This window comes from Podarcis bocagei, assembly GCF_964188305.1.
Source record: "Podarcis bocagei genome assembly, chromosome: 9".
NCBI classification, from domain to species: Eukaryota; Metazoa; Chordata; class Lepidosauria; order Squamata; family Lacertidae; genus Podarcis; species Podarcis bocagei.
The window spans coordinates 42,533,318-42,553,988 of record NC_138134.1 but is presented as its reverse complement, the minus strand read 5'-3'; the positions used below and the strand labels follow the sequence as shown (position 1 = coordinate 42,553,988).

Sequence of the window (20,671 nt, the reverse complement as noted above, 5' to 3'; positions counted from 1 at the left end):
GGGATAATTTTTCCCCCCTTTATTTCCCCCCCCCCAAATCTAGGTGCGTCCTATGGACCGGTGCGTCCAATAGTCCGAAAAATACGGTAGATGGCTAAATCCTGTTTCGGTTACAAGCACTTGTTTGTGCAGCCAAGGCAGAATTGAACCCCAGCCACCCCACTTCACAAGTGACACCAGCTGTTTGACAGGTGGAAAATGGAAATCCTGGGGTGGGGGCAAGATTAGCTCATAGCCCAGGGGTTTCCCTACTCCTGCTTTAGGAATCCCCATCCCATGTTTGAGGCTTCCTCATGCCTGCTGATACCGCATTCTTGTGCATGGATGATGCTGTGTACCATACAATCCACACTTGGAGAGCAACAGTTCTTTACCCAGTTCTACATATGGGAGGCTGGTAGCAAGCCCACTCACCTGGGGGCAGATGCAGGCTTAGAGCACAACACTTGATACATGAATAATAATAATAATAATAATAATAATAATAATAATAATAATAATTTATTTATACCCCGCCCATCTGGCTGGGATTCCCCAGCCACTCTGGGCGGCTTCCAACTGAATATTAAAAACAGTACAGCATTAACATTAAAAACTTCCCATACATGAAGCCTGTATGATGTCCCTACATTCTGAATTGCAGCATCCTCTAGGGCAGTGTTTCCCAACCGGTGTTCCGCGGCACACTACTGTGCCGTGAGACATCGGCTGGTGTGCCGTGGGAGGGAGGCGGGCGAGTCGGGCGGCGAGAGGCGGCGGCGGCGAGGATCCGCGTCGAGCCGGGGGCGGCTCCGCGGTGGTGGTGCCGAGCGGCGGGGCAGCGCGCGCAAAAGGGAGGAGCGCGAGACAGCGGAGGAGGAGGAGGCCGGCATGTCCGGGCAGCAGCAGCAACAGCAGCAGCAGCAACTCCCGGCGACGGCTCCTCAAGCCCCGCCGCCGCCCCCTCCTCCGCCCGCTATCGCCGCCACCACCACAACAGCCGCCGCCGCCTCAGCTGCCGCCGTCCCTCAGTCCCTCGCTCTGCTGCCTCCTCCCACCCCGGCAAGGGGGAGGGAAAAAACTTTCACTTTTGTGCGTCCCTCCCGGCGTGACGCTGCGCGCTGACGTCATGGGGCGGGGCTTTAATGGTGGTGTGCCGCGAGATTTTTTTCCGGTAAACAGGTGTGCCGTTGCCCAAAAACGTTTGGGAAACACTGCTCTAGGGCAGGGGTCAGCAAACTTTTTCAGCAGGGGGCCGGTCGACTGTCCCTCAGACCCTGTGGGGGGCCGGACTATATTTGGGGAGGGGGAAATGAACGAATTCCTATGCCCCACAAATGACCCAGAGATTCATTTTAAATAAAAGCACACATTCTACTCATGTAAAAACACCAGGCAGGCCCCGCAAATAACCCAGAGGTGCATTTTAAATAAAAGGACACATTCTACTAATGTAAAAACACGCTGATTCCTGGACTGCCCGCGGGCTGGATTTAGAAGGCGATTGGGCCGGATCCGGCCCCCAGGCCTTAGTTTGCCTACCCATGCTCTAGGGTATCCCAAAGCTGTAGCTGTCCCAAATATGGAACTGCAAAAAGCTCATGAAGAGGAACCAGAAATATTTTGCAATAATTTGATAGTGGTTATTAGAAAGTCAACATCAGTGCATCACAGTAATTAGCCATTAAAGCCCTCTTTGTTGTAACTAAAACGAGGCAACAGACAACTTCACAACTAAAAACCAGAAAGCTGAATATTTTAAAAACCAATCTGGTACCTGATAGCTTCATAAGAAGTTCGGATGCTGCTTTGACAGACATGTCCTGCTGCAATACATTCGCCGGCACTTCTTGTGGCTTGAGATTCTCCTCGGGAAGGCTTGCGGAAGATGTTTCAGGCTCAGGACTAAAAACGTAAGTAGATTTCGGAAAAGTGGAGCTTGCATTTTCCTCATCTTTCGGTTCATCTTTCACTTTAAATGTAGGAGGCAAGGGTTCTTTTTGATTTGCAGCTGTTAACAGAGGGGGAGGAAAGGGTTCAGTGAAGTGCATAAATGTATAATCAGAAGACAGCAAGTTCACAAGAGTCATGGGGAACAGTTTGGGATGATGGTGCAGGGCAGGGAACTCTACACAGAAAACCAAATTGGGCAGGCTTCAAGAGGCAAAAAGTACTGATAAATTCCTACACAAAAGGCAACCAGATAGCTGATGCCTTCTGAATGCCAATCCTAGAATATACTTTCTGATGCAGTCTGGGGGAAGAAGCACTAATTAATCCCACTGGTTAATCTATTGGAATTCCAAAAAGTTAGGATCCTCACTAGGCAGTAATGCTTCAAGCTGCCTATGGAGTTCTGTTGCATCCATGAAGCAGAACTACATCATTTTAAAAAAAATCTTTGTCAGGTTTTGGGACAATGGAGATAAGTGTTTCCACACGCTCCAAGCCCATAGGATTCCTCAAATAATGCCTGCAGTGGCAGCATATGCAGCTTGCTCCAATCAGACATATAGCTGTCTAGCCCTGGCACTTTTTCCTTTCTTTAATTACACCCTTTCTATTTTGCTCGTTTGCAGAGAAGCCCGCAATGCATCGATCTGGGCCAAAGCAAGCTGGGTGAGTGGGGATAAAGTTCAATTTTGCAGAAAAAGCTGACAGGGAACTATCCTCAGGCTCCATCTAAGTTTCTGCTGTTGTTCATATTATAATAAATGGAAATACTCTCCTAAAACATTGCTAGTAAATTTCGCAAGCCCACTAAATAAAACATCATCGCCTGCTGTTTTATGAGCTGGAACTCTGTTAAGTATCGCAGTGCTGGTCAAATGTACAATTCCAAACACTATTTTGGATACACATTGCTCTGATCAATGGGTTTAATTTCTTCCTTTAGCATAACATCTTTCCCCTTGTGTGGCATTGACATATCTACATTTTCATCTTTCAGATATATTCCATTCCTTCAGTGACTTTATAACATGTTGCTAGGTAACAGTGCACACAAGTCAGGTTTCAGGACCTTTCGTTAAGACACTATAAAATGAGCGCATGGGCCTTTTTTTGCATGAAAAATGCACATTGGGGGCCTTTACTATTCCTGTCTGTTGAACACTAAAGATCAATTTCTAAATAAAAAAAATGAAGAGTGAAACTGTATTCTGTCTGTATTCTGTTATCCTCTCTCCCTAAAATGCTTTTTGTTGCCTTTCTTTCAGACACCACAGGCTCTGCTATCACCAAGTCATTTGATTGGATTTGGGTTTGAAAAAGGGGGAAGGGATATCAGTGTGTTCCTAATTCTAAACACCTATCAGTTCCTCATAATTTTATGTCACTATAATTCAATGCATGTTTAAAAGGTAAAGGTAAAGGGACCCAACTATTAGGTCCAGTCATGGCCGACTCTGGGGTTGCGGCGCTCATCTCGCTTTATTGGCCGAGGGAGCCAGCGTACAGCTTCTGGGTCATGTGGCCAGAATGACTAAGCCGCTTCTGGCGAACCAGAGCAGCGCACGGAAACACCATTTACCTTCCCACCGGAGCGGTACCTATTTATCTACTTGCACTTTGACATGCTTTCGAACTGCTAGGTTGGCAGGAACACGGACAGAGCAACGGGAGCTCACCCCATCACAGGGTTTAACCCACAGCGCCACTGGCATCCCTTCAATGCATGTTTACTTGGAAGTAAATCCCAATACTGCACTTACTCCCTAGGAAGTGTGCCTCTTAGAAATCTAGTAGAAATTGCTTGCTCTTAGCATATCAAACTGCATGTGTTAAGCATCTTTAATTGTCAATTCGTCTTTACAAATCTTCTCTCTATCCTACGTTTGCCAATAGCAGTTTTTGTAGCCCCAGAAATCCAACATTTAGGGCAAATCAAGACAATTAAGCATGGGTGGGCATTGTGGCCACCATCAGCCTAAGTCAGCATGGCCAATGGGCAGGGACTATGGAAGCCTCGATGACACCATATTGGCTACTCTTTCTACAAGCCCACCCTTCTCTACATTCCTCCCCATCTTCAGTGCAGCAGATAGCTCTTTGGTGAAGGAACTTTTCAGTGTTAACACACCTGTTATGGAATGCTCTCCCCAGAGAGGCTTTCCCCTTTCCCTTCACCAAGTGAGGTTTTTCAGAAAAAGTCTGAAGTACTAGCAATAGTCATAATAAATGGCATATCTGCATTTTCCATTGCATCAGCAACAAAAGAGAAAATAAAAATTATTTTTCCCAGATCCTCTTGGATCCACTAGGAACAATATTAATTGTTATGATTTGGGGGGGCGCGCTAAACATTTGGGGAGGAAGCATGAATAGGTATATGTGTCAATCTGAACCTATTCTGTGGTTTATTACTGTAGATCATGGCATAGGTAAGAAAACTGACATAATCCTAATAGGACAGGAGACCCTCCATGATGAACTCTGGTGACCTTGGTACAAGTCTGATTCCAGCCTCATCTCCTGGAGGGTATTCAAGAAATTCTGAGTCCCTCAGACCTGGCATAAAGGTCAACACATGTAAATTCAGTTGTCAGTACAGCCTATTTACCACCTGAATGGGGGCCATCAAGGTAATTTGAAGGCAAGGAGCAAACAAAGGGTGACCAGTTTAGACATCATGCACTAGGATAATATCCTTTCAAACTCCTAATTTGCAACATGGGCGAGGTAAGAAATGGGTAGGAAACTCTGGAAGAAAAACAATAAGAACTGCTAGAACTGCAGGAATTGCTCATCTCAAGGCCCCCTCGCCCAGTAAGATGCATTAGCATGAAATATTATAAAACACCTGGATTTTCAGGAGTTAGTTGGGTTCTCCCAGTTCCATTGAAAGCAACTCACACAGCGCTCCCAAGGAATCAGCACAATCCCATTTCGCTTAAGGACAGGTATACTAACCCCCCCCAATTTCTAAACTTACTATTAGGGTGAGTCCTGCTGGCCCAAATTGTCACACTCACGTTTGTAGGCTTTGAGAATACTCAGCGAATTTCCCACTGTTTAGGTGAGTAGGTGTTGTAGGGTTTGTGGCCTGCTTAAATTGTAATTTTTCTGCCTGAAGCAGCATTTATATATTCTGTCATTTGCATTTCATATAATAAACCAAGCTTTCTTTATTCTTTTTGTTTAAGAACTTCTTATGGGCATGGGGTTGAGGGCAATCACATATTCATAAACAGCTGCATGTTATAACTCCAGCAAAAGATCCTAAATTTCTCGTTATGGTGTGTGTATGAATACTGTACATGTGAATGCTGGACACGCACATCAGTTCAAACACATACTGTAACAGAAGGGAAGTTTCAGAGTTTTACACTCTTTTTTGAACACAAACCTGTAAGTGAAGACAGTCAGAATGACAGAACCCCAACATGGCAAGAAGCAGAGTTGCAAAATATTCTGCACATCACTCAGCAAGAGCATCATGATTAGTGATATCCCAGTGCTGGCACCCTGCCAAACTGGTCAACACTTTAGTTATGTGATCACACCAGTGATTTAACTGCCTGCTGCTATGGTCCCACAAGACATTTGGGCATCAGTGCAGCTGCATAGCTAATGCATAACAATTTAGGGCAAATTATTATGTTCTTTTGAATGCTCAGATACAAAAACTGGGATCACATTATTAATTTCCAGAGGGATGTGCTGCATTAGTCTGTTCTGCAGCAAAACCAACCATGTTAGCCTTATAGCACTTTAAAAACTAGCAAATTAATCATGGCGTGAGCTTTCATTGATTAAGAGCCAAATTTCAGCAGAGAGGGACAATAGAGAAGTAGGGCCACTTCATCAGCTCTGCTGAGAAGTCTGATCCATTCCTGTTATCTGGCAATAGCCGTTCCATCAAGCTGCAGTGAGGGAGAAAGGAGAAGGAGAGGCACACCATCAGCTCTCTTGAGAAACCTGCTCTATCCCATTTTCCCACGCCAACTATCAACTTGTAACAGCCATTCCTGTCAGGTTGCAGTGGGGCGAAGGGAGAAGGGAAAAGAGACCACTCCCATCAGCTCAGCTGAGATAGTAGCAACCTTTGGCTCCTCTTCTCCTTAAACTCTTTCCATTACAGCTGAATTATTATAAGAACTTTGTAACCAAAGGAGTAATCCCAACCAAGATCCAATGGGATGAGCCAGGTTCAGGTAGACATACACTTAGCAGGGGCTCAGCTGAGGAAGTCCTTAAAAGGGGTGTGGCAAGGGGTGATGGAGCAGGGGAGACTTACCACTAAGCCCAATTCCTTTCAGGTCAGTCACATGATCTTGCAAATTGCACTGGAAAAAGGGTGCTGTCTATTTTAAAGGCTTGTTTTCCCTCTGCTGGACACAGGCCAACTCAGCTGGCAGTAGTCCCACTCCAGAGCTAAGTCTGGAATAGGGATACATTTCACCGGAATAATTTATCCTGTGAATTACACTAGCTTCCTATAATTTGGATTGCTCTGCCCCTATAAATGCTCGAATTTGCTTTTTCTCTCCTGACTCCCAATTCTTTTTCCTTTTGCGTTGCATCATTGGATTGTAAGCCTAAGGCAGGGACTATTTTATTACTGATCCTTGTAAGGCTCTGAAAACCTTTTCAGCTGAAATAAAAGCACCTGAAATAAATACATAAATTAGTTAGCCTTGAAAGTGCTCCAGGATTCCTTGTTGTTGTTGCACTATTAATGTAAATTCAAGGTGGGGAGACACCTGAGATCCATCGCCTCAAAATATAAAACAGGGACATAAAACTGAGCTGTCTTACATGAGTTGAGGAACTTCAGCCCACATCTCAAATATCCAAGAGTAGAGATGCTTGAAGAATTCAATCTTTGCCACTCACTATATGAAGTAACCTTAGATTCATGTGCCAACTGAAACTTAAGTATACACTTCTCTGAATATTGCAAGACAGTTCTCAGTAGTTTTTATTATAAATTTATTTGGAATATTTCCAACCTGCTCTCTGTTAAATATAATCCCAGAGCGTGCTACAACATAATGCACATAATGCATAATAATTCCAATGATGGGCATATTTACTTGGGACTCAGTTCTATTGACCTTGGAGTCTCTGTGACCCCAGTTTCTGGTAACATTTAGAACTTATTCTGAGAGAAAAATACGAGTTAAATATGTCTTAAAACTTGTGTTTAAATACATACTTTGTAAGGATTTAACAGGGTGGCATAGTGAGTAAAAACATGGAAAAAGGGATGCAGACCAGAAGCAGAGAGTTTTGTCATCCTTACCTGAGAGCTTCATGAGAAAATCTGATGCCATCTTGACAGAGATGTCCTGGCTGAAAAGTGCTGACGTTGTATTGGTCACAAAGTCAATGGAGTCTTTTAGCTTTGTGTTGTTGGTGATTCTGTCAACAACACTGAGAGTGAAGGTTGGGGTGGAGGTGCTGCTGTCATCTTTGGGCTCTTCTTTTATTAGCAGAGGTGGGACAGTAGATCCAGCCACCTCAGGAGTTTTAGAGGTGGCCGCAGTCCCTGCGTGGTCTGTTGCCCCATCCATCTGCTGCCCCATTCTGGAGTTGTCACTTAGCAATGGCGACCCCTTGACATCCATTTCTGGGATCTCTTCCTTCACTTTGGCTTCTGTCCTCAGGAAGTGCTGGTGGCAGCGCATGTGGAGTTTGAGGCTGAAGTGGCGAGAGGAGGTAAATGGGCATAGCTGGCACTGAAATGTCTCTCCCCGGTCTTGATGTTGGTGAACCTGATTAAGCGGTTGATGATTAAGTAACGGTGACAACAACAGCAACAACATCTCTCAGACAAACAGCAGAAACTTATTTCAGACCAATACTGTGCATATCTCCTACTGGCTGCCTTCCTGCCTCCTTAGTGCTTATAGAGCTCAGTACATTTATTTGCACATCTCAAAAGACCTTAACAAAGGAGGTCAGCATGATGAGCTGAGATTGACTCTCCTGTCTATATGTGACAATTTAATGATGAATATTTCACAGTACACATCTTTGTTCAGAGGTCACGGGTTAAAAGTCACAGAATTATTCAAGAGCAAGCTGCAAAGCACATTGCTTCTCAGATTAGTTCCAAAAGCAATTATGTCCTGTAATATATCTCTATCTATCTATCTATCTATCTATCTATCTATCTATCTATCTGTATATAAGTGTGTGTGTGTGTGTGTGTGTGTTTACACACTTTAGGGAACAAAGACTAGGTCATAAAAACTTATTCACTGGAAAGAGAGAGAGTTCCAAGGAATCAGTCCTTATGACCTAGCCTTTATTCCCTACAGTGTATAAAACTCTAAGAACTCCATCCTTGGTCACGTTTACTTGTGAATAAATTCCATTGACCTTAGTGTATCTGTATGCCCAGTTCAGGAGTTCTGTTGCTGCTGCCTTTCCAGTTGATGGCAGCCAGCATCTAAATCACATTGATGGAGGAGGGGGAGGAACACAGAACACAGCAGGGCTGGCATCTTTGCCCATCCATGCCAATGCAACATCTGTTCTGGCCACTAGGTAGCTAACTGCAATTGAAGTGGTTTGCAAAGTTCATAACTGCAAACTGATTGCTTGCTCATGGTTTAATAAATCACAACCATGATTGGACATCATATATATATATATATATATATATATATATATATGCAGGTTTTGGTGTCTTCGGGTGTCTTCCCGTGTAAGAGTTGGGGTGTCTAGGCGACGTTTCGACGAGGTCTCACTCGTCATCTTCAGGCTGGTGCTTTCGGCTTCTTGTTACTAGAACAGAGCAGGATCTTAGTGTTTGAGTTCCTATAAATACTGTTGAGGGGGTGTGGTGTATAGCCTCCAACGTTCTGGGCAGAGAGGGAGTTCCCAGGTTAGTGTGCCTTTTCTTCTTTTGTTCCTTAATTACTTGAGGGATATCTTGAGTGATTTCTTGAGTGATATTCTGAGTACCACTTAGGAGGGTCATTAGGTGTGGATTAGTTGCTAAAGCTTTCGTGTCTTGGCCTCTTGAGCTTGTGAAAAGTTTTTCTGAGAAGATGGCTGTACTGCACTTAGTTGTGCTCTGGCTTGGCTTCGTGTATAGGGGCGAGCTGTGGTTTTGTGCCCTGTGCCAGCCAGATCTGTGTAGGGATTGCAGGGGGGTGCAGCATCCGGAGGTGCCACTATGGTTTGGCTACTGGATGGTGTCTGTACTTTATCTGTGGAGAGGGTCTGGGTTTGGGTCTGGTGTGGTTGATTGGAGATGGCGTTCTGTGTGTCTCTGGTTCTGGTGTCGGTTTTTGTGGGGAGGGCTAATTTCCAGATGTCTGGCAGGCGGGACGTGTCGTCACGCTTGTTCATGTTGTGAGGGTGTTTCTCTATCTCGATGGCTTCCATGATTATTCTCTTGTGGTGATGTTCCATGTTAAAGAGCAATTTGGAATCTGCAAAATTAATTTCGTGTCCTGTTTCTTTCATGTGTTGGTAAAGAGAGGAAGTTTTTTCTTCTTTTTTGACGGCATTCTTGTGTTCTGCGATACGTGCATTTATTCGTCTGTTTGTTTGTCCAATGTACGTGGCTGGGCAGACTTTGCAGGGTATTTCATAGACCCCTTGGTTTTCTAACTGGATTTTATCTTTTGGGTTTCTGAGGATATTGGCTATTTTTTGGTTGGTGCAAAAGGCTGTTTTGATATTGTGTTTATGGAGGATTTTGCTAATTTTATCTGTAGTGCCCTTGATATAAGGAAGGAGGGCCATGCCATTGTTTTCTTCTGTGTCTTGGTTTTTGGGGGGTGTTTCTTTTTGGATTAGCTTCGTAACCCTGTTTTGTTGGTATCCGTTGGCGATTAACACATTTGAGAGATTCTGTAACTCAGTTGTCAAGTGGTCCTTGTCAGCCAGGCGTTTGGTTCTGGAGATGAGAGTCTTGGCTACGGAGTTTATTTGTGCAGGGTGGTGGTGTGATTGTGCATGTAAGTAGCGGTTGGTGTGTGTTTTTTTCCGGTAGATAGTGTGTCCTAGGGAGCCATCAGGTTTTTTGTAGATTAGGACGTCAAGGAAGGGAAGTTGGTTGTTGGCTTCTATTTCCATAGTGAATTGTATTTTGGGGTGTAGGCTGTTGAGATGTGTGAGGAAGCTATCTAGTTTTTCCTTCCCGGGGTCTATGAAATACCCTGCAAAGTCTGCCCAGCCACGTACATTGGACAAACAAACAGACGAATAAATGCACGTATCGCAGAACACAAGAATGCCGTCAAAAAAGAAGAAAAAACTTCCTCTCTTTACCAACACATGAAAGAAACAGGACACGAAATTAATTTTGCAGATTCCAAATTGCTCTTTAACATGGAACATCACCACAAGAGAATAATCATGGAAGCCATCGAGATAGAGAAACACCCTCACAACATGAACAAGCGTGACGACACGTCCCGCCTGCCAGACATCTGGAAATTAGCCCTCCCCACAAAAACCGACACCAGAACCAGAGACACACAGAACGCCATCTCCAATCAACCACACCAGACCCAAACCCAGACCCTCTCCACAGATAAAGTACAGACACCATCCAGTAGCCAAACCATAGTGGCACCTCCGGATGCTGCACCCCCCTGCAATCCCTACACAGATCTGGCTGGCACAGGGCACAAAACCACAGCTCGCCCCTATACACGAAGCCAAGCCAGAGCACAACTAAGTGCAGTACAGCCATCTTCTCAGAAAAACTTTTCACAAGCTCAAGAGGCCAAGACACGAAAGCTTTAGCAACTAATCCACACCTAATGACCCTCCTAAGTGGTACTCAGAATATCACTCAAGAAATCACTCAAGATATCCCTCAAGTAATTAAGGAACAAAAGAAGAAAAGGCACACTAACCTGGGAACTCCCTCTCTGCCCAGAACGTTGGAGGCTATACACCACACCCCCTCAACAGTATTTATAGGAACTCAAACACTAAGATCCTGCTCTGTTCTAGTAACAAGAAGCCGAAAGCACCAGCCTGAAGATGACGAGTGAGACCTCGTCGAAACGTCGCCTAGACACCCCAACTCTTACACGGGAAGACACCCGAAGACACCAAAACCTGCATTCCTGTACCCGTGAAAATCTACGAAAGCATATATATATATATATATATATATATATATATATATATATATATATTGCTACACTCACATACCCAAAGGGAGAATGCATGGAGATACTGAAATCCTAGGCCTTTGCATGTAGAACATGCCTTACATATTTGGGTTTCTGATAGCAGTTTAGTTAATATATGCCTTGTATTATAGGCACCTCTGCAATGATGCACCTTCATCATACCTGCTCTGTAGTTGGAACTATATTCAGGGATGGGAAACCTGTGGCTCATCAGATGTTGTTGGACTACAACTCCCCTCATCCCAGAACATCATATTTATATCCAAATATGAACTGATTCCTGAGATCCTTAAGGTTTCTATTCCTATAGCTGCAAAACACTGTATTAAAAACAAATTTAGAGAGTGGGACCTTTTGTTAACTAGATGTCATCGTTAAGCTATGCAATTTTCATCATTTTATTGTTGTTTTTAATCTGATCATCATCTTTCAGATTACTTTTCTGAGTTATCTGTTGGTGCAATTGAGAAAGCATTAACTGCACTAAGATTCCAAACTATGTCCACAGTATATTTAGAAGGGAGATAAGTTAGAATATCTGTAAATTGTTGTTTATGTATTAGTGGCCAGGGAGATATCGAAGATGTTCACTAAGTATTATATTGTTCCACTATAATTTCCCTAAGGACAGGTTTTTGAAAGAGATTCTTCAGACACTTTCCTTTTTTAAACAGTAGGGGGGATTGGTTATTTACTGATTGATAGATAGGGATAAATCTGAGCTCAGTCAGTAGAGCATGAGGCTCTTAAATCTCAGGGTCATGTGTTCAAGCATCATGTTGGGTGAAAGATTCCTGCATTGCAGGGGGTTGGACTGGATGACCCTTGTGGTCCCTTCCAACTCTACAATTCCATGACTCTACATAAAGTTTCTATGTTTATTCTAGTGGCTCAATGAATCAGACAAAAATTTGTCACACAAAACGGGGTCCAACGTTCTGGAGTTGATCTATGTTAAAAATGTATCTCCCAACTTGATTGTTTGTAGTGTGATGATCAATGTTTTTTAGCAAATAAATCTGACTCTTTGATTGGCCATTCTGGCTGGGCTCATAGAGGTTGGAATCCAACAGCATTTGGAGGGCCATGGGTTTCCCATCTCATGGATAATTACCGTATTTTTTGCTCTATAAGACTCACTTTTTCCCTCCTAAAAAGTAAGGGGAAATGTGTGTGCGTCTTATGGAGCGAATGCAGGCTGCGCAGCTATCCCAGAAGCCAGAACAGCAAGAGGGATCACTGCTTTCGCTGCGCAGCGATCCCTCTTGCTGTTCTGGTTTCTGGGATTCAGAATATTTTTTTTCTTGTTTTCCTCCTCCAAAAACTAAGTGCGTCTTGGGGTCTGGTGCGTCTTATAGAGCGAAAAATACGGTACATTTTCGCCCTTATAATGTTATAAGTGATGTGTAGCTGTATGTACTAGACCAAGGCTCTTATCAAGAAAAGCTTGGCACAGACTGGTATTTTGTGTTCATTTAGGCACAAACATCTCACAGGGGACCTCTCTGAAAAATTATTGCAAAGCTTAGCTGCGTGTATACAATCCCTTGCATGCAAGCAAATGGGTTTCCTGGATGGTGGCCAAACGTTGGCAAGTTATTTGTTATAGATAGCAAGAAGGCTACTGCTTTCCCTGCCCAACCCCTGTGCTGGAGAAAATGAATCCATTAAAATGGCACTAGAAAAAACCCCAAAAAAACCCAACCACCATGCTGGATTTTATAGCGAGTGAGTTTTTAAAGAACTGCAATGACCTCATAGACTGGATTTCTTCAGTTACCAGTATCCACTGACCTTACCTTCATGTGCGATTTTAGATTGTCCTTGCGTGCACAGCGAAATGGACACAAAGGGCATTGATGGCTTTTTAAGCCTGTATGTATAACCATGTGTCGCTTCCAGTAGCTCTTCCTTTTTATCACTAGGCCACAGATTGGACACTGGAAAGGTTTCCCACCTTCTTCTTCTGAGGCTTAGGATAAAGAGCAATAAAAAAAAGAAAGAAAACATCATTAAATTGTAGTGAACGTCTCTGCCTCTATCTAAATACAGTTTTGCAAATTTTATCTCTCTCCTGTGGAAATACCTCTTGGATGCTTTTCCTTAATGTTTTCATTCATCTCTGGGTACAGAACTTTTGAATAATCATTTCCCTGGAATGGGGATCCTATGGGTCCAATGAAAGTGATGCTGGCAACAGAGGACAAGTGTCCCATTCATACTTTGGTCAACCAGCAGAGGATGCTACTGTGCTTTACCTAGCCTTGTGAATATAATCCTGCAGCTAATTTTTTTTTTGCTTTTGACCTATGTAATACAGAGAAAGTAACTCGGCTCTTTCTTTCTTTCACTTTCTTTCACTGAAGTATTCAAAGAAAAGGGAAGTGATTAAATTACACAGTAATCCACACCTCCTGAATGAAAGCAATACTGAGCATGACATACTGCATTTGCAATACTGATGCTGAGAGATTTTTAGAGCCCCTGCTGCTGCGTAATTTCATTCTGGCTCAAGAAGACCACTGATGCCACTTCAGGATTCAGAGGCAACTCTGAGGTCATTATTTAATTCATTACTCAGTATTACCTACACATTATGTCTAGAGCTTAATTTGAGCCCTAGAATCTGCTTTCATTGTGAGCAACCAGATAAAAAAATTAAAAACCATTGATTTCAGTACAACTTCTATGGCTAAATCCCTTCCCAAACTGCTGCTCCTTTCTCATGGACATATGAGGGATGCAACTAAAGGTGTTTCTGCATTTGGTTGAAGGAATCTTTCGGTCGGAAGAAGATTCCTTCCAGGGGAAGTAAAGGACCATACATATTCTACTCAGATATAAAACAATTTACTTATTCTTCAAGCTGTTCCTCACCTAAGGGACCACAGCTATATTTGAATGGTCACAAGACTTTTCATAGAAGACCTGACTTTTGCATCAAGAATTCACTTTAGCATTTCATTACAACTCCCCCATATTAATCCCTGGAATCCTTTTTTTTTTAAGTATCATATATTATATCTGAATGCTGCTCATCACACCTGCTGGTTAAGCTAGAGAGAAAAGCGCCTTTGAACATACACAGAGCAATCAACCACAAAGCCACTACTTATGCATAATGTTAAAAGATGAGCCCAACAAACGATGGCTTGTTTTTAGAAGAATGAGCAAGTATGAGACTTGGACTCACACACTGCTCATTCGCTTTGCTCTTCCTTTACATGCAAGGGGAGGAAATGGGAAACTGTGGTTTGTTACAAGCCATGACTGGAAGCTTTAAATTTCCTCTCCTCACACTTTAAAGGAGGAGGAGCGAGTCAGTCCAAGGCTCACATTTGTTCATTCTTATAAAAAGAAACCACTGTTTGTCATAACTTCTGAATCAGGCCACTGAGTCAAAATATATGATTTATAAACAGGCTTATGTCCCAGCACCTCAAAAATTAAGTGCTTCTTTTATAAATGTGACCATCAGTCATTACTGATAGTGGGTGCTATCAAGGCAAGGTAAAGATTTTGCAACTTGTTGAAAATGCAAAGAGGAAGAGGATTCTGCCCACTGAGTTGACATAATCAACCATCTGACATTACACTGCAAATTCCTAGTCCTGTTATGAGAAAGTTTACAGTGTTACCTTGGAAACAGGAGATATTTCTGTGACTGCCGAAAGGATATCTGATTATTTTCAAAACTGCAAAAGTCAGTGGCGTTTTTCTTGTGATATTTAGGAATTATGTCCAGAATATTACAGCTCACTCCCTAATGTATTCATCAGCTGTTTTTCATCTTTGAGAACTCAAATGTCAATACTTTCTACGACTTGGAATGCAGTGATAAAACCTGCATGAACTTGTCATTTCCTGCTGCAGACTTTCTTGTAAAGATATAATTCAGCTGACTTTGCTAGAGCCCTACTGGATTGTTCATGTGTACTCTGAATCTGTTTCAGCAAATAAATAAATAAATAAATACAGCACTCAAGTGTCCTGTGCTGAAACAGGTGAAATCAGTAACCTGCATAAGTGATGCAAATTAAGGAACTACATGCAAATCTGCTTCCTTATTTAATTTATTCTGCAACACAGGTTAGGTGGGGGAGATGAGAAACAGAAAAGCTACAACAGAAAGCATTGAAGCCCTGCCTTCAAACATCAGAAAGCCTGCTTAATCACCAGTTTCTAAGATTTCACCAGACGTTGCCTACACGTCTTCAAATCCCAAAAGACTAGAAACTTTGGTTTTGTCTATAAAATATCAAAGCTTCCAGAGATTCTCAGGATGCTAAATTCTATGTTCAGTGCTGAATATACTGTATGTGCAATTTAAGTATATAAGCAATCCATCTTATTAGTTTAATAAAACAAGCATGTGAGAAAAAATGCAAAGTTCTCTCACATTTCACATCATGTATGATACAATTTTTCCATCATGGCACTGAGAATTATAATCTGAAAACAATGCCAGAATTGTTGCTTTCTCACTAACAAATTTTCCCTAAAACGGTAGGTTAAGTAAAACTTCTTTTCCTTGCGTCCTGTCATACTGTTCCAGATATGCTGGAACTGCCATCCTACTCACTCTGTTAATCAGGACACTGCTCTTTCCTACTTTTAAGTCTTTCCTCAAAATTTTATGCCTTTCCTGAATCACCTGATCCTCACTTTACCACAACTGCTATCTGACTATTCACAACCAATTCCAACTTTTCAGATGCAAATCCATGACTTAATCCTTGTTCAATAGACTGTGAGCTATTTGATGTGGGATGGAGTGTGTATATACACCCACACACTGGGCAATGCCAGACCCACACTGTTGGTGCTAAAAATCAATGTGCAACGGTAGCAGCAACAGCAGCAGTAATAGTAGTAGTGATATCAGTGAATTTTCTACTTATTTTTTCCACCTGAGCTCAAGTCCAACATTCTGTCTGGCGATGTTGATCAGTATTCCCCAACCTGATCCCCTGCAGATGTTTTAGGCTACAACTCCTATCATCTCCAGCTAGTGCAACCATTGCTACCAAAAAAGAAAGAGATAAAATATAAGCAAAGCCCACCTGTTCAGCCCACTTCTTAATTCCTTCCTATGCCAGTGTAAATCCAGTTCACCTTTAGACTATGCTTGGATTGTGTGCCTCTTCAAATCCTAAGCATGTTCACTTTGAAGTACGTCCCATTGTGTTCAATGGAGCTTATCCCTTAATAAGTGTGTTTGCAATCCTATGAACTCTTTCTTAAGAGAAGGTCCCACTGAAATCATTGGGACTTACTACTGAGTAAACATGCATTGGGTCCAGCTGAATAACCACAACTTGCTCTGTAAGCAGCAGAGTTAATGTTCTTAGGTGTACTTATTCTAACCATCTGCTTTAGAAAGTACATGTACCAGATCAGGCTTCCTCAAACTTGGCCCTCCAGATGATTTTGGCCTACAACTCCCATGATCCCTAGCTAGCAGGACCAGTGGTCAGCGATGATGGGAATTGTAGTCTCAAAACATCTGGAGGGCCGAGTTTGAGGAAGCCTGTACCAGATATTTTCAGATGGCAGAAACATAACTGATCATATAGGAACCGGCACCACTTTCTCTTAATCATTTCCAGCTTTCTAAATGTGATTAAAATGCTGCTTCCCTCATAAGCAAATAATGTAAATGCCGAAGAAACAGAGCATGCTTGCCAATGGAAGGTTCCATCCCATTACTTGCTGGAGGACAAGTGGCCTGCAAGACAAATTTCCCCTAATATTTCAGTTTAGCTCTATAAAAACGTTGGGCGCATCCAAAGGTATTGCTTCGCTCACGAGAAAGAGCGCGGAATATTTATGTTCACATATGTTCAGAAGTGATCCCGCTGAATCAATCAGATCTATGATTCTGGGAACATGGCATTACGAGATTCAAAACCAGACTTATCCTACTAAAAGTTTAGAAAGGATGTGTATATTGTAGAACAGCCTTTGCCAAAGCTGGTGTCCTCAAAATGTTTTGGACCACAGCATGTGCTGGCTGGGGCTGATGGGAGCTGTACTCTAGAAAATCTGGAGGGCACCAAGTTGGCAAAGGCTGCTGTAGAGAAACCACTATTTTTCCTAAATAAATAAATAAATAAATAAATAAATAAATAAATAAATGTCTAGACAGGATTCACAGAGCACAAAGCCTTGGGATAGCAGGACATATTCCTTATCCGTTACATTCCTTCCAGATTTTAAATGATTGAATCTTTTCAATATTTTAAAACAGCATTCTGGGGAACAGTCTACGGGGTGTTTTGTCCATTTCAATATTGCATTTTTACATGGTTGTAAACCTCCCCAGGACTTTTTGATAAAGGGCAAGAAATCTAATAAACAACAACTACAATGAGACAGCTTTACATGGTATAGTGATCTACCAGATATACGTACTTACATGAATTTTCCAAATGACTGCTACCCTTTCAACACAAAACTTTCGGTGAACTCCACTTTCTCCATTCCCTTGCTTCCCAGTCCATATTTACGTACCATTTGATTGCAATAAAACCTCAAACCAGTTTACAAAAACCTCACAACCCATTAAAATTATCCATAACAGACAATTAAAGGCAGATGAAAACACAATAACATCTACGTATCTGGATATAAACATTTTAAGCAGGCGCTGGAAAGGGTACAAGCAGAGGCACCTGCCTAATGTCAACAGGCAGGGAGCTGCAAAATGTAGGTGCTAAGAATGTGTTGTAGTAATTCAACCTGCTTGGACTACTGTGGTCAAGCTCTCCCAGTCCAGGAATAGCTGCAGCTGTCACACTAGTCACAACTGGTAAAAGGTACTACTAGCCCCTGAGGCTACCTGGACCTCTAGTGACAAAGCTGGATCCAGAAGCACCTCAGACTGCATCCGTGCTCCTTCAGGGGCAGTAGAACCCTATTGGTGCAAGCAATTAATCACTTTCTCAGACGCAGGAAGCGTTTGCCCATGGTGCCTCCACCTTGCCAGGATTCAAGCTCAGTCTACTTAACGATAAAGCTTAAGAGAAGGGTATCTAAAAGATCATCTCACCCCCTACATGCCCAACTGACCACTGCATTCTGCAGCAGAGGGCATCCTATGGATACTAGGCAGAAGGCCTTCTCAGTAGCGGTGCCCGCCCTGTGGAACACCCTTTCATCAAATGTCAAACAGATAAACAACTATATGAAGACATCTTAGAAGACATTTGAAGGCAGCTTTCAGCGGATGGCCCAGTCGGATGGGCAGAATATAAATAATCAAATTGTTGCTGTTGTTGTCATTCTACCATGAGGTCCACCTTGCACGATGTTGGAATTGGGTTTTTAGTGTGCCCTTTGGAACTTCCTCCCATTACATTTCAGGCAGGTGCCTTCACTATTTTCCTTTTGGCACCTATTGAAGGCATTCTCCTTTCAACAAGCCTTCTAAGTGGAGATCTTCATTCAGTTAGCCTCTGTATTGGATTTGAATTGATTTTATTTATGCTGTTCTTTTAAAATGCTTTATATAGATACTTGTGATTTTATAAAATTGTTTTTATATATGCAATTGTTTATATTGTTTTATAGAATTGTAAATCCCTTTGGGATACTTTATGTGTAGCAATGCATAAATGAAATAATTATAATGATACCCTATTAGAAAAATACCATATCTGGCTGTGCTGATGGTTCAATAGTGCTGACCCACGTTCCCTTCCTGTATTTGACTCAGTATCTATTCCACAAACATGGAAGCAGAGGAAGAGGAAGCGTGAGTGACGCTTCCTCGGGATTCTGCAACCATCAGACTGTAAATGCTAATGGTGATGAAAAGAAGCAAATTCTCCATCTATTTGAGCCATTCTTTACCCGGCCATATAGTAAATGAGAAATGCTGCCGATATAATCCTTGAGGGAAATCACATTTATCTTAATGGCAACTGGACAGGACTCATGGCTATATGAGCAGGAGGTCTACAAAAATAACAAAGCTTCAAAAAATGAAATATACTGTGTATGCCATAAACATACAGAATGCCATAAAACTATGGTTATGAAAAGAATCAAAGGAATGCATGAGATTTATTTCCACTGCCATTATACTCAGTTTCTACACTCAGCTCAATTGCTCAAAATTTTCTTCTTCCCAAAACATGTATTAACGGTGACCTCTTTCTGCAAGCGGTACCATTTCTGCAGCAGTGACAAACACTGCAGAGTACCGTGTGCCTAAAAAACAGCCCAACTCCTCTTTAAAAACGAAGGAGAAAAAGGTAAAGGATTATTATTCGTCTGATTATCATCTTGTTAACTATTTTCAAGTCAAACAAGGAAGCAAAGTAATGCTTCTGAAGATCAGTTGCTGGAAATGGCAGGCGGGGAGCATGCCCTTGCACTCAGGTGGTGCTTGCGTGCTTCCCAGAGGCACCTGACTAGCCCCTGGAGGAACAGGATGGTGGAGTAGATGGGCCATTGGCCTGATCCAGCAGGCCGTTAGGCTCCTATGAAGTGTCCAACAAACAGTCAAGTCTGTGTAAGATGTTTCCAAAGCAACACCAAAAATATGTATTTTAAACTTATTTGATTTTTACCTGGGGTTTCATAAATGGCCTGTTAATACACAATAGGCTGTGTGTGTCCTTAAGAATGTCACAACTGGACCTGAGATTCCGGAAAACATGGACTTATACAACGGAAAATGGGTTCTCTTGGAGAGGCTCAAAAGCTATCCTGACTCTTGAAGTTATGTTAGTGGGCCTAGAAGTCTCCCATTGCCACCCAGCAAGTTATATTTTGTTTGTTTCTCCTTTTTTACTTGTTCCCCACGAAGTTTGATTTGGTTTTATTTCTTTTTACCCCAATTTTCTGTTTGGGGAGACTCAGATCAGCTTAAGAACACTAAAACATATGTAATGAATATTCATTGCATGCTATGGATGGTACTCCATTTGGATGGTTTTAATTATTAATTATTATTATTATTATTATTATTATTATTATTATTATTATTATTATTATTATTATTATTATTATTCTACCGCCTAGTCTAGGCTTGGTAGAGAATTAAACTTTACTACAAGCCACTAGACCATGTTCTCTACATGGTCATGAATGTTCTCTGCAAAGTTTACCCAGGATCTGAAAGCCTGCAATCTAGTTCCACTGCTCTCATTGAGCATTGCTGCTTGCTACTCCAAAAAAGTCATGGTTACTTATAAGTTTTCTTTCTTTCTTTCTTTCTTTCTTTCTTTCTTTCTTTCTTTCTTTTAAAAAGCATACTAACAATATTAAATGATTAAATGTTAACTTTCTTTGAACTACAACAATTTTTCCATGGAAACAAAAATATGGGATGCATATACTAAAGAATAAATTAGAATTAATATATATCTCATTACTTATCATCTATGGTTTAAAATGTTTATCTGTTGTTTGCTAGCAGAATTATCTTTGGGCAAACAACTGAATTCTGCCCTTTCAGACTAAAGCAGTAAAGTGATAAAAATAAGGATAGATAGATTCTACGGAGCATAATTAGGAAAAACCTGTTCATTTTCCTCTGCCTAGTGATATGGTTAACCTCATTTGTAACAGTT

The 20,671-nt window shown here is 41.9% G+C and overlaps 1 protein-coding gene across 4 annotated transcripts in view; it reads right to left on the bottom strand.

Moving 5' to 3' along the window:
- ZNF827 (zinc finger protein 827) overlaps positions 1 to 20,671 on the bottom strand; it is a 126,518-nt gene that overhangs the window by 64,961 nt on the left and 40,886 nt on the right. For all 4 annotated transcript variants that reach the window (XM_081208316.1, XM_081208319.1, XM_081208318.1 and 1 more), the window contains exons 3-5: positions 12,890 to 13,062; positions 7,226 to 7,697; positions 1,757 to 1,990 (exon numbers count right to left, since the gene is read on the bottom strand). In XM_081208316.1, coding sequence (XP_081064442.1) covers positions 1,757 to 1,990; positions 7,226 to 7,697; positions 12,890 to 13,062 — 879 coding nt within the window. The remainder of the gene's footprint in view (positions 1 to 1,756; positions 1,991 to 7,225; positions 7,698 to 12,889; positions 13,063 to 20,671) is intronic.